This window comes from Xenopus tropicalis, chromosome 8, assembly GCF_000004195.4.
Source record: "Xenopus tropicalis strain Nigerian chromosome 8, UCB_Xtro_10.0, whole genome shotgun sequence".
Lineage (NCBI taxonomy): Eukaryota > Metazoa > Chordata > Amphibia > Anura > Pipidae > Xenopus > Xenopus tropicalis.
This window is the reverse complement of record NC_030684.2, coordinates 142427125-142439551: the sequence shown is the minus strand read 5'-3', so window position 1 is coordinate 142439551 and position 12427 is coordinate 142427125. Positions and strand designations below refer to the sequence as shown.

General features: G+C 51.3%; 2 protein-coding genes across 2 annotated transcripts in view; both read right to left on the bottom strand.

The window, feature by feature from the left end:
* Positions 1 to 7257, bottom strand: part of LOC101734278 (perilipin-2-like) — a 50750-nt gene extending 43493 nt beyond the window's left edge. The window contains exons 1-3 of the mRNA XM_031891955.1: positions 6397 to 7257; positions 1795 to 1850; positions 1410 to 1608 (exon numbers count right to left, since the gene is read on the bottom strand). Of these exons, the coding sequence (XP_031747815.1) occupies positions 1410 to 1608; positions 1795 to 1821 (226 nt within the window). The 5' untranslated portion in view covers positions 1822 to 1850; positions 6397 to 7257. The remainder of the gene's footprint in view (positions 1 to 1409; positions 1609 to 1794; positions 1851 to 6396) is intronic.
* A 1893-nt stretch (positions 7258 to 9150) lies between these two features.
* Positions 9151 to 11920, bottom strand: pex11b (peroxisomal biogenesis factor 11 beta; the record flags this gene model as incomplete). Its single annotated transcript, XM_002943156.4, is given in 3 exon segments — positions 9151 to 10458; positions 11493 to 11694; positions 11805 to 11920. Coding segments are annotated over 3 exon segments (685 nt in total), but the record flags the coding sequence as incomplete, so codon positions are not given.
* Positions 11921 to 12427: the final 507 nt, after the last annotated feature.

Genomic DNA, 12427 nt, shown 5'->3' with positions numbered 1-12427 from the left:
CCTACTGTCTCCATCTTGCCCTACTGTCCCCATCTTGTCCTACTGTCTCCATCTTGTCCTACTGTCTCCATCTTGTCCTACTGTCTCCCTCTTGTCCTACTGTCTCCATCTTGCCCTACTGTCCCCATCTTGTCCTACTGTCTCCATCTTGTCCTACTGTCCCCATCTTGTCCTACTGTCTCCACCTTGCCCTACTGTCTCCATCTTGTCCTACTGTCTCCATCTTGCCCTACTGTCCCCATCTTGCCCTACTGTCTCCATCTTGTCCTACTGTCTCCATCTTGTCCTACTGTCCCCATCTTGCCCTACTGTCCCCATCTTGTCCTACTGTCCCCATCTTGCCCTACTGTCCCCATCTTGTCCTACTGTCCCCATCTTGCCCTACTGTCTCCATCTTGCCCTACTGACTCCATATTGCCCTACTGTCTCCATCTTGCCCTACTGTCTCCATCTTGCCCTACTGTCCCCATCTTGTCCTACTGTCCCCATCTTGTCCTACTGTCCCCATCTTGCCCTACTGTCCCCATCTTGCCCTACTGTCTCCATCTTGCCCTACTGTCCCCATCTTGTCCTACTGTCCCCATCTTGCCCTACTGTCTCCATCTTGCCCTACTGTCTCCATCTTGCCCTACTGTCCCCATCTTGTCCTAGTGTCCCCATCTTGCCCTACTGTCTCCATCTTGCCCTACTGACTCCATCTTGCCCTACTGTCTCCATCTTGCCCTACTGTCTCCATCTTGCCCTACTGCCTCCATCTTGTGGGAGGGTGTGGGGTGCGAGGGAGGGTGTGGGTACCCAGCTGGCACAGAGAGAGAGCAGCCTACGTGCCACACTGACCCCCGGGTGTATATATAACTGGCACAGAGCCGGTCACTAGCCCCATACAGCCCTACCCAGGGTGCCCTTTCCTACCCCGGGGGCACATGGGGCAGAGCCTTAGCTTTGCCAGCGCCACACAACGCTGTGGGCATCTCCTTGCGCATGAAAGAGGGGGGCACAACAAACCCCACAAACAACAGTAGCTTAAACTGCCATTTTGTGTTGAATCCCAGATCCCCCTGAGAATGAGGAGCTTCCAGCTAAAGGCAATTAATACCCCCCCCCCATCCCTTCGTTAGGGGGGTAATTACTTGTCGCTGTTGGTTAATTCATTAGATGCCCCTTTAGCTGCGGGGCCCTGGCAGAGTGGCCTATTTCCCCCCCAGAGGGGCATTGTTGCCTCAGTCACAGGGCACAGCTGGGGGGCAGCCTGGCACACGGTACCCCCGGGGCCCCGGCGCTGAATTGCCCAATGTAATTGGGTTCCTATTATAAAGTGATAGAATGTGTAGATGTGCCCGGAACATTCTCTCTGTGTTGTACATACGGGGGGGGGGGGGGGGGGGGGGGGGGTGCCCAGGAACACTCACTGGGGGCCTTCATTCTGTTCAGCACAGGGGATGCCCCGGCCAATGCCACTCGGCTGGCCAGCTTCACGCCGCGCTCTGATAGGCCGCACACATAACGGACCATGGGGTGCAGGTTCTTGACGTCCTGGTAGGCAAAGGAGAGTATCTGGGAGGCGGAGTGTATGAGGGGCAGGCGGGCCGCCCGCTGAGCCGCAGTCTCCTGCAGGGGGCAATAAATGGGAAACAGAGAGATCTGGGGGGGTATATATTGATACGTAATGCATTTTGTATACATATTAATGCCCCAGGGGGTTGCACCCTAGATAGATAGATAGATAGATAATAGATAATAGATAGATAGATAGATAGATAATAGATAGATAAAAAGGAAAGGATCACTTATTACAGGCTGCATCTCTTCTGCATTCTCCATCTCTGGCTTCTTCCTCTTCAGGCTGATACCTGCAATACAGGAGCCCGAGCTGTGTGACTGCTAATATCCTTATCATTTACAGTAGGGGCTACATTATCCCTTATAATACATGAGTGATACTCAGAGTTCCCTGTATAACTCAGCCTGCAGCCTTGTGCCTTTATATGGGGGGCACAGAACCCCTCAGTGACTGCTAATATCCTTATCATTTACAGTAGGGGGTACATTATCCCTTATAATACATGAGTGATACTCAGAGTTCCCTGTATAACTCAGCCTGCAGCCTTGTGCCTTTATATGGGGGGCACAGAACCCCTCAGTGACTGCTAATATCCTTATCATTTACAGTAGGGGGTACATTATCCCTTATAATACGCAAGTGATACTCAGAGTTCCCTGTATAACTCAGCCTGCAGCCTTGTGCCTTTATATGGGGGGCACAGAACCCCTCAGTGACTGCTAATATCCTTATCATTTACAGTAGGGGGTACATTATCCCGTATAATACATGAGTGATACTCAGAGTTCCCTGTATAACTCAGCCTGCAGCCTTGTGCCTTTATATGGGGGGCACAGAACCCCTCAGTGACTGCTAATATCCTTATCATTTACAGTAGGGGGTACAACCTAGTCTCTATTTATTGGGCTGCTGGGGGGCTGTTTGGGCCTCTGTGTATTTGAATCTTGAATCCCAGTCCAATCCTGCAGGGCAGACCCTGGGGGTGAGGTGCTCACAGGCTGAGGCCCCACCCCCAGCTGAGAAACCAATTATGTAAGGTGCAATTAGCGCTGGAGGAGTCCCGGGCAATTACACAAGACTCATAGGAAGAGAATTTCCCGCCATTGTCGCCCTGCGGAACAGCGAACGCGGCGGTTTCTGAGAAGCAGGACAATGGCGCCCGGCGCCCCCCCGGGAAATGATTAGAGAGGTCGCTGACGTGGGGGCGCCATTCCTAGAAACCCGCGAGCATTACAAGTACGGGTTAAAGGGGAAGTAAAACTCCAAATTCCTGTATCAAAGTGTTATTATTATTATTATTATTAATGGCAAAGTCTCTATAAAGTCTCTCAGTCAGGCTCCGTTTGTGCCAGTCGGTGATACCCCCAGGGGGGCAAGTAACGGCCATGTCACAGGGCTACCCGCCTCCATTGCTCCCTGGGTGGAGTATTGTCTGTGCCCAGACTGCCCCCAGACTAGTCGCTCTTCCCTGTACTTTCTCTATTTCATTACTGCCCCCCCCTTATATATTTATATATAGTGACCCCCCCTTAACTGCCCCTTCCCCAGTGTAACCAATCCCAACTGGGCCAGCCTTTCCCCATAACTGAGCCCATTCCCTTTATCAGCTTAGTCGCTCTTCCCTGTACTTTCTCTATTTCATTACTGCCCCCCCCTTATATATTTATATATAGTGACCCCCCCCTTAACTGCCCCTTCCCCAGTGTAACCAATCCCAACTGGGCCAGCCTTTCCCCATAACTGAGCCCATTCCCTTTATCAGCTTAGTCGCTCTTCCCTGTACTTTCTCTAATTCATTACTGCCCCCCTTATATATTTATATATAGTGACCCCCCTTAACTGCCCCCCCCCCCCCCCCCAGTGTAACCAATCCCAACTGGGCCAGCCTTTCCCCATAACTGAGCCCATTCCCTTTATCAGCTTAGTCGCTCTTCCCTGTACTTTCTCTATTTCATTACTGCCCCCCCTTATATATTTATATATAGTGACCCCCCCCTTAACTGCCCCTTCCCCAGTGTAACCAATCCCAACTGGGCCAGCCTTTCCCCATAACTGAGCCCATTCCCTTTATCAGCTTAGTCGCTCTTCCCTGTACTTTCTCTATTTCATTACTGCCCCCCTTATATATTTATATATAGTGACCCCCCCTTAACTGCCCCCCCCCCCAGTGTAACCAATCCCAACTGGGCCAGCCTTTCCCCATAACTGAGCCCATTCCCTTTATCAGCTTAGTCGCTCTTCCCTGTACTTTCTCTATTTCATTACTGCCCCCCTTATATATTTATATATAGTGACCCCCCTTAACTGCCCCTTCCCCAGTGTAACCAATCCCAACTGGGCCAGCCTTTCCCCATAACTGAGCCCCCCCTTATATATTTATATATAGTGACCCCCCCCTTAACTGCCCCTTCCCCAGTGTAACCAATCCCAACTGGGCCAGTGACTGCTAATATCCTTATATCCCTTATAATACATGAGTGATACTCAGAGTTCCCTGTATAACTCAGCCTGCAGCCTTGTGCCTTTATATGGGGGGCACAGAACCCCTCAGTGACTGCTAATATCCTTATCATTTACAGTAGGGGGTACATTATCCCTTATAATACATGAGTGATACTCAGAGTTCCCTGTATAACTCAGCCTGCAGCCTTGTGCCTTTATATGGGGGGCACAGAACCCCTCAGTGACTGCTAATATCCTTATCATTTACAGTAGGGGGTACATTATCCCTTATAATACATGAGTGATACTCAGAGTTCCCTGTATAACTCAGCCTGCAGCCTTGTGCCTTTATATGGGGGGCACAGAACCCCTCAGTGACTGCTAATATCCTTATCATTTACAGTAGGTGGTACATTATCCCTTATAATACATGAGTGATACTCAGAGTTCCCTGTATAACTCAGCCTGCAGCCTTGTGCCTTTATATGGGGGGCACAGAACCCCTCAGTGACTGCTAATATCCTTATCATTTACAGTAGGGGGTACATTATCCCTTATAATACATGAGTGATACTCAGAGTTCCCTGTATAACTCAGCCTGCAGCCTTGTGCCTTTATATGGGGGGCACAGAACCCCTCAGTGACTGCTAATATCCTTATCATTTACAGTAGGGGGTACATTATCCCTTATAATACATGAGTGATACTCAGAGTTCCCTGTATAACTCAGCCTGCAGCCTTGTGCCTTTATATGGGGGGCACAGAACCCCTCAGTGACTGCTAATATCCTTATCATTTACAGTAGGGGGTACATTATCCCTTATAATACATGAGTGATACTCAGAGTTCCCTGTATAACTCAGCCTGCAGCCTTGTGCCTTTATATGGGGGGCACAGAACCCCTCAGTGACTGCTAATATCCTTATCATTTACAGTAGGTGGTACATTATCCCTTATAATACATGAGTGATACTCAGAGTTCCCTGTATAACTCAGCCTGCAGCCTTGTGCCTTTATATGGGGGGCACAGAACCCCTCAGTGACTGCTAATATCCTTATCATTTACAGTAGGGGGTACATTATCCCTTATAATACATGAGTGATACTCAGAGTTCCCTGTATAACTCAGCCTGCAGCCTTGTGCCTTTATATGGGGGGCACAGAACCCCTCAGTGACTGCTAATATCCTTATCATTTACAGTAGGGGGTACATTATCCCTTATAATACATGAGTGATACTCAGAGTTCCCTGTATAACTCAGCCTGCAGCCTTGTGCCTTTATATGGGGGGCACAGAACCCCTCAGTGACTGCTAATATCCTTATCATTTACAGTAGGGGGTACATTATCCCTTATAATACATGAGTGATACTCAGAGTTCCCTGTATAACTCAGCCTGCAGCCTTGTGCCTTTATATGGGGGGCACAGAACCCCTCAGTGACTGCTAATATCCTTATCATTTACAGTAGGGGGTACATTATCCCTTATAATACATGAGTGATACTCAGAGTTCCCTGTATAACTCAGCCTGCAGCCTTGTGCCTTTATATGGGGGGCACAGAACCCCTCAGTGACTGCTAATATCCTTATCATTTACAGTAGGGGGTACATTATCCCTTATAATACATGAGTGATACTCAGAGTTCCCTGTATAACTCAGCCTGCAGCCTTGTGCCTTTATATGGGGGGCACAGAACCCCTCAGTGACTGCTAATATCCTTATCATTTACAGTAGGGGGTACATTATCCCTTATAATACATGAGTGATACTCAGAGTTACCTGTATAACTCAGCCTGCAGCCTTGTGCCTTTATATGGGGGGCACAGAACCCCTCAGTGACTGCTAATATCCTTATCATTTACAGTAGGGGGTACATTATCCCTTATAATACATGAGTGATACTCAGAGTTCCCTGTATAACTCAGCCTGCAGCCTTGTGCCTTTATATGGGGGGCACAGAACCCCTCAGTGACTGCTAATATCCTTATCATTTACAGTAGGGGGTACAGTATCCCTTATAATACATGAGTGATACTCAGAGTTCCCTGTATAACTCAGCCTGCAGCCTTGTGCCTTTATATGGGGGGCACAGAACCCCTCAGTGACTGCTAATATCCTTATCATTTACAGTAGGGGGTACATTATCCCTTATAATACATGAGTGATACTCAGAGTTCCCTGTATAACTCAGCCTGCAGCCTTGTGCCTTTATATGGGGGGCACAGAACCCCTCAGTGACTGCTAATATCCTTATCATTTACAGTAGGGGGTACATTATCCCTTATAATACGCGAGTGATACTCAGAAGCTCCCTGTATATGGGCACAGAGCCCCCACAGACCATGACAAGGAGTGAGTGGGAGCCAGCTGGGCACATACCGAGGGACTTACCTTTGCTGGGTCGGACTCTCACCCCCAGATGAGATGAGTCAGGCTCTCAGGAGAAGGCTGGGGCAGATGAATATAATAGCCAGCCCTGGGGCCGGGGGTTCCCAGGAGACTGACTGGGAGAGAGCAGGGAGTACATTTATGAGACAGTGAGTGTGACCTGAACCAATGGGATATGGAAATCACACATTTGCCAGAACCAAACCGTGACCGAGCCCTGAGGGCAGTTCTAATAATGGGTCACAGGTTTGGGCGGAACCCAGCAACTAAATGCCATCTGTATATGCCCCCCGGCAGGGGCACAGCTCTCCCTATGGAGCCAACTCTAGGCTTATACCTCTGCTGGGAGGCTGCACCATGGATCCACCACTCAAGCCCCCTTCCATTCTGCCCAGCCCCCCTGGGAGGGTCCAGCCGGCTCCGCTTGCACCTTGGTCTTATCTGTATGGCCGTAATGTTTCATAGCCCCTCCCACAGCCCGCCTGTAGTGTCCTGATCTGTGGGCAAGAACTGGGCAGTGGGGCGGGACTTAGTGGGACGGGTGGGTGGGAATTAATGAGACGGGGGTGGGACATAGTGGGAGAGAATTAATAAGACAAGGGGTGAGACGGGGGTGAGAATTAATGAGACAAGGGGTGGGCCTTAGTGGGACAGGGGGTGGAAATTAGAGACAGGGGGTGGGACTTAGTGGGTGAGAATTAATGAGACAGGGGGTGGGACTTAGTGGGACAGGGGGTGGAAATTAGAGACAGGGGGTGGGACTTAGTGGGTGAGAATTAATGAGACAGGGGGTGGGACTTAGTGGGACAGGGGGTGGAAATTAGAGACAGGGGGTGGGACTTAGTGGGTGAGAATTAATGAGACAGGGGGTGGGACTTAGTGGGTGAGAATTAATGAGACAGGGGTTGGGACTTAGTGGGACAGGGGGTGGAAATTAATGGGACAGGGGGTGGGACTTAGTGGGACAGGGGGTGGGACTTAGTGGGACAGGGGGTGAGAATTAATGAGACCAGGGTGGGCCAGGGGGTGGGACTTAGTGGGAAAGGGGGTGGAAATTTATGAGACAGGGGGTGGGATTTAGTGGGAAGGGGGTGGGAATTAATGAGACAGAGAGGTGGGACTTAGTGGGACAGGGGGTGGAAATTAGAGACAGGGGGTGGGATTTAGTGGGAAGGGGGTGGGAATTAATGAGACAGAGAGGTGGGACTTAGTGGGACAGGGGGTGGAAATTAGAGACAGGGGGTGGGACTTAGTGGGTGAGAATTAATGAGACAGGGGGTGGGACTTAGTGGGACAGGGGGTGGAAATTAGAGACAGGGGGTGGGACTTAGTGGGTGAGAATTAATGAGACAGGGGGTGGGACTTAGTGGGACAGGGGGTGGAAATTAGAGACAGGGGGTGGGACTTAGTGGGTGAGAATTAATGAGACAGGGGGTGGGACTTAGTGGGACAGGGGGTGGAAATTAGAGACAGGGGGTGGGACTTAGTGGGTGAGAATTAGAGAGACAGGGGGTGGGACTTAGTGGGACAGGGGGTGGAAATTAGAGACAGGGGGTGGGACTTAGTGGGTGAGAATTAGAGAGACAGGGGGTGGGACTTAGTGGGACAGGGGGTGGGACTTAGTGGGACAGGGGGTGGGACTTAGTGGGACAGGGGGTGGGAATTAGAGACAGGGGGTGGGAATTAGAGACAGGGGGTGGGACTTAGAGAGACAGGGGGTGGGACTTAGAGAGACAGGGGGTGGGAATTAATGAGACCAGGGTGGGACAGGGGGTGGAAATTTATGAGACAGGGGGTGGGATTTAGTGGGAAAGGGGGTGGGAATTAATGAGACAGAGAGGTGGGACTTAGTGGGAATAGGGTGGGAATTAATGAGACAGGGGGTGGGACTTAGTGGGACAGGGGGTGGGACTTAGTGGGACAGGGGGTGAGAATTAATGAGACAGGGGGTGGGACTTAGTGGGACAGGGGGTGGAAATTAGAGACAGGGGGTGGGACTTAGTGGGACAGGGGGTGGAAATTAGAGACAGGGGGTGGGACTTAGTGGGTGAGAATTAATGAGACAGGGGGTGGGACAGGGGGGTGGGACTTAGTGGGACAGGGGGTGGGACTTAGTGGGACAGGGGATGGGACAGGGGGGTGAGACTTAGTGGGACAGGGAGTGGGACTTAGTGGGACAGGGGGTGGAAATTAGAGACAGGGGGTGGGACTTAGTGGGTGAGAATTAATGAGAAAGGGGGTGGGACTTAGTGGGACAGGGGGTGGGACTTAGTGGGACAGGGGGTGGGACTTAGTGGGACAGGGGGTGGAAATTAGAGACAGGGGGTGGAAATTAGAGACAGGGGGTGGGACAGGAGGTGAGAATTAATGAGACCAGGGTGGGACTTAGTGGGAAAGGGGGTGGAAATTTATGAGACAGGGGGTGGGATTTAGTGGGAAAGGGGGTGGGAATTAATGAGACAGAGAGGTGGGACTTAGTGGGAATAGGGTGGGAATTAATGAGACAGGGGAGTGGGACTCAGTGGGACAGGAGGGTGGGATTTAACGAGACAGGGGGGTGGGACTCAGTGGGACAGGAGGGTGGGATTTAACGAGACAGGGGGGTGGGACTCAGTGGGACAGGAGGGTGGGATTTAACGAGACAGGGGGTGGGACAGGGGGGTGGGACTTAGTGGGACAGGGGGGTGGGACATAGTGGGACAGGGGGTGGGACTTAGTGGGACAGGGCCATTATCATGGTGATGTAATGACACAGGATAAAGGAATTATTAGTTTAATTTCCAAAATAGTAACAAATAAAGAGTATTTACAGAATGACACAGCTCCATTATATACAGCAATGGTCACATGTTGGCTGTTCCAATACCCACGCCCACCAACCGGCCAATGAGAAGCCCAGTATTAATGGGCGGATACACAGCACCATTACTATTCATTTGGGGCAACTTGGCCTTTAAATTAGCAAAGGCTCATGGTGGCGATGTTAGGCCGGAGCTACAGTATTGTTATTGGGGGAGTGGCTAGGGGAGTGGCTAGGGCAGTTGTACCTTCGGGGGGTGCAAGTGGCATTAAGGAGGCCCTGGGGGGTACAATTATAAAGATACAGTGCAGTCAGAGTGGGGGGGGGGGGGGGTAATTAATGCCAAACACAAGCATTTCAGGCCCTACAGGTATTAGAGAACTACACATCCCAGAATCCCTCCTTAGGCTTCAATGATAAGGGATGACTTACAAATACTGAATGATCCCCAGTCCTTTGGCTGTGGCGGAACTACAACTCCCAACACGACAGCCAATTGCTTGCAGGCACAAGTACAGGGCATTGCATACATATAGCCGGCCGTCCAATCATCACATGCGACTACAGCCCAGATCCCAAATGGCTTCACTAGGTTTCATATAGGAAAAGGCTCTGCTGTGGCTTAAGTTCCCCTTTAAAATAAAATCCATGCACATAGCGCGACCCTGACACTGATCCTCAGCCCTTTGGGCTCTGGTCTCTGTTCTAGTTTAGTAACTGCTGGACAGCCACAGGCTAAAGGTCTACTGATGTTCTAGATCAGCTAGGTTCTAGGTCAACTTTGAAAGTCCTTAACATAAAAAGTCACACCAATTCTATTCAGGTTTTGCCTTCATTGGAGAGAACCATTTGGGTTAAAATGGCGGCTGGCAGAGCGGGTAAGGGTAGGAGGCGGAGCTTAGGGCTTCAGCTTCAGCCAAGGGTGGACGAGGGTGAGAATGGACAGTATGGAGGAGGTCAGGCCGCAGAAGCCCACAAAGCCCGGGTTGGTCTTGTACAGTCCCAGCTTGTCCAGAGGGATGAAGAGGTCGCAGGTGTTCTTGAGCAGGTCCAGAAGGAGAGGCGGGTTGTTCCGGAAGATGCGGATAAGCAGGCGGATTTGGGGGGCCACGGGGTGGCGGGGGGAGGAGGGGCCACGAGACACCCCCCCATTCTCCTCGCTGAGCTTGGCAGACGGGTTCTTGCCGCGGGTTTCTGCCTCCATCAGTAGTTTGAGCTCATACAGGTCCCGGCTCAGGTTCATGAGCAGCGAGAAGAGGTAGTACCTTCCGGGGAGAACACAGGTATCAGCTAGAACCCCCATGGGGGGCAACTGGGCCCCATAGGAACGTCCTACTGGGTAAGTGAATCTGCCCTCCCCTTTACTCCCAAGCACAGCTAACAAGCTCTGATTCTCTGTGCTTCCCATATTGGGCTGCTTTCTTCCCCATGGCCAAGAAAAAGGGCGGGGCTTGCAGAGCTCTGTACCTGGGTAAGTACTGGGGGGAGATTGGATTTACTTACCCAGGGGGTGGTTCCTGTCTGACCATGGGAAAGAGAGCAGCCCAGGAGCAGGAAGTACAGAGAATCAGAGCTCTGTACCTGGGTAAGTACTGGGGGGAGATTGGATTCACTTACCCAGGGGGAGGTTCCTGTCTGACCATGGGAAAGAGAGCAGCCCAGGAGCAGGAAGTACAGAGAATCAGAGCTCTGTACCTGGGTAAGTACTGGGGGGAGATTGGATTCACTTACCCAGGGGGAGGTTCCTGTCTGACCATGGGAAAGAGAGCAGCCCAGGAGCAGGAAGTACAGAGAATCCGAGCTCTGTACCTGGGTAAGTACTGGGGGGAGATTGGATTCACTTACCCAGGGGGATGTTCCTGTCTGACCATGGGAAAGAGAGCAGCCCAGGAGCAGGAAGTACAGAGAATCAGAGCTCTGTACCTGGGTAAGTACTGGGGGGGAGATTGGATTCACTTACCCAGGGGGAGGTTCCTGCCTGACCATGGGAAAGAGAGCAGCCCAGGAGCAGGAAGTACAGAGAATCAGAGCTCTGTACCTGGGTAAGTACTGGGGGATAACTGGATTTATTACCTGCCTGACCATGGGAAAGAGAGCAGCCCAGGAGCAGGAAGTACAGAGAATCAGAGCTCTGTACCTGGGTAAGTACTGGGGGATAACTGGATGTATTACCTGCCTGACCATGGGAAAGAGAGCAGCCCAGGCTAGGTAAGAATAACAATTCCCTGACGATAATAAAGCTCCTCCCCAACTGGCAGAGGATGCTGGGAGTTGCGCCGGGGTTACCCAGTTTTCATACCTGAATGAGCGTTCGCTCCACTTGTTCTGGTCGACCTTCGGGGAGAGGCCGCATTTCCCGGCCCACAGGATGTTGTCGCAGGCAAAGTACATGGCGCGGTTGAGGTGACTGACCGTAATGCAGAAGCGCAGGACCAGGTCGGACAGATGGATGGCGCGTTTCGCCGCTTCCAGGGCCTCCACCGAGTTCCCCAAACGGAACACTGCAACACAGAGCAATAAAAAGCACATTGTCGGGGGGAAATACCAAGCCCAGGTTACAGGAGGGGAGGGAACTATGGGGGAATCTCTGCCCGTGATTGGCCAGACTTACACTTGCGCCCCAAACTCAGGTGACCTTCCAACTGCTTGAGGCCGGAGAGGAGTTCTGCGCTGGCTCCGTTCCTCTGCAAGGTGTATCCGATTAGGGTGCAGGCATACTGCGCCGCTCTGCAATGCACAACGATTGGCTCAATATATTGGCTTTACTTTGCCTTTAATCAGTTTGTTTCCCCTGCGTGTCTCGCTGTGACCTTAATGGCACCATCACATGTCTCATCAGCTGAAACCATTGCGAATGCGAAACGCGTGGCTCGACCTCTGCTGCAAACACTCTTTTATCCATCCAGTTGGCAGTTATTGTGTGACCAACCCCATTAACTGTCACATTAATGAACTGGGCCGGCAAGTCCTAATCCAGTAATAACTTACTGACTCCATTCCATACGCGCTCCTCCCAGCATCTGCACCCCAATCCCCCCACCTCCCCCAAACACTGGGTTAAGTCTCTATGTTGTTGGACTAAGCAGCAGTCCTGCCCTGCTTTATGGCTGAGATTCTAGCTATCTGTATAACAGAGCATTCTGTCACAGTGGCACAGATCCTATCTGATCCCCCCATTGTAAGCAGCAGTCCTGCCCTGCTTTATGGCTGAGATTCTAGCTATCTGTATAACAG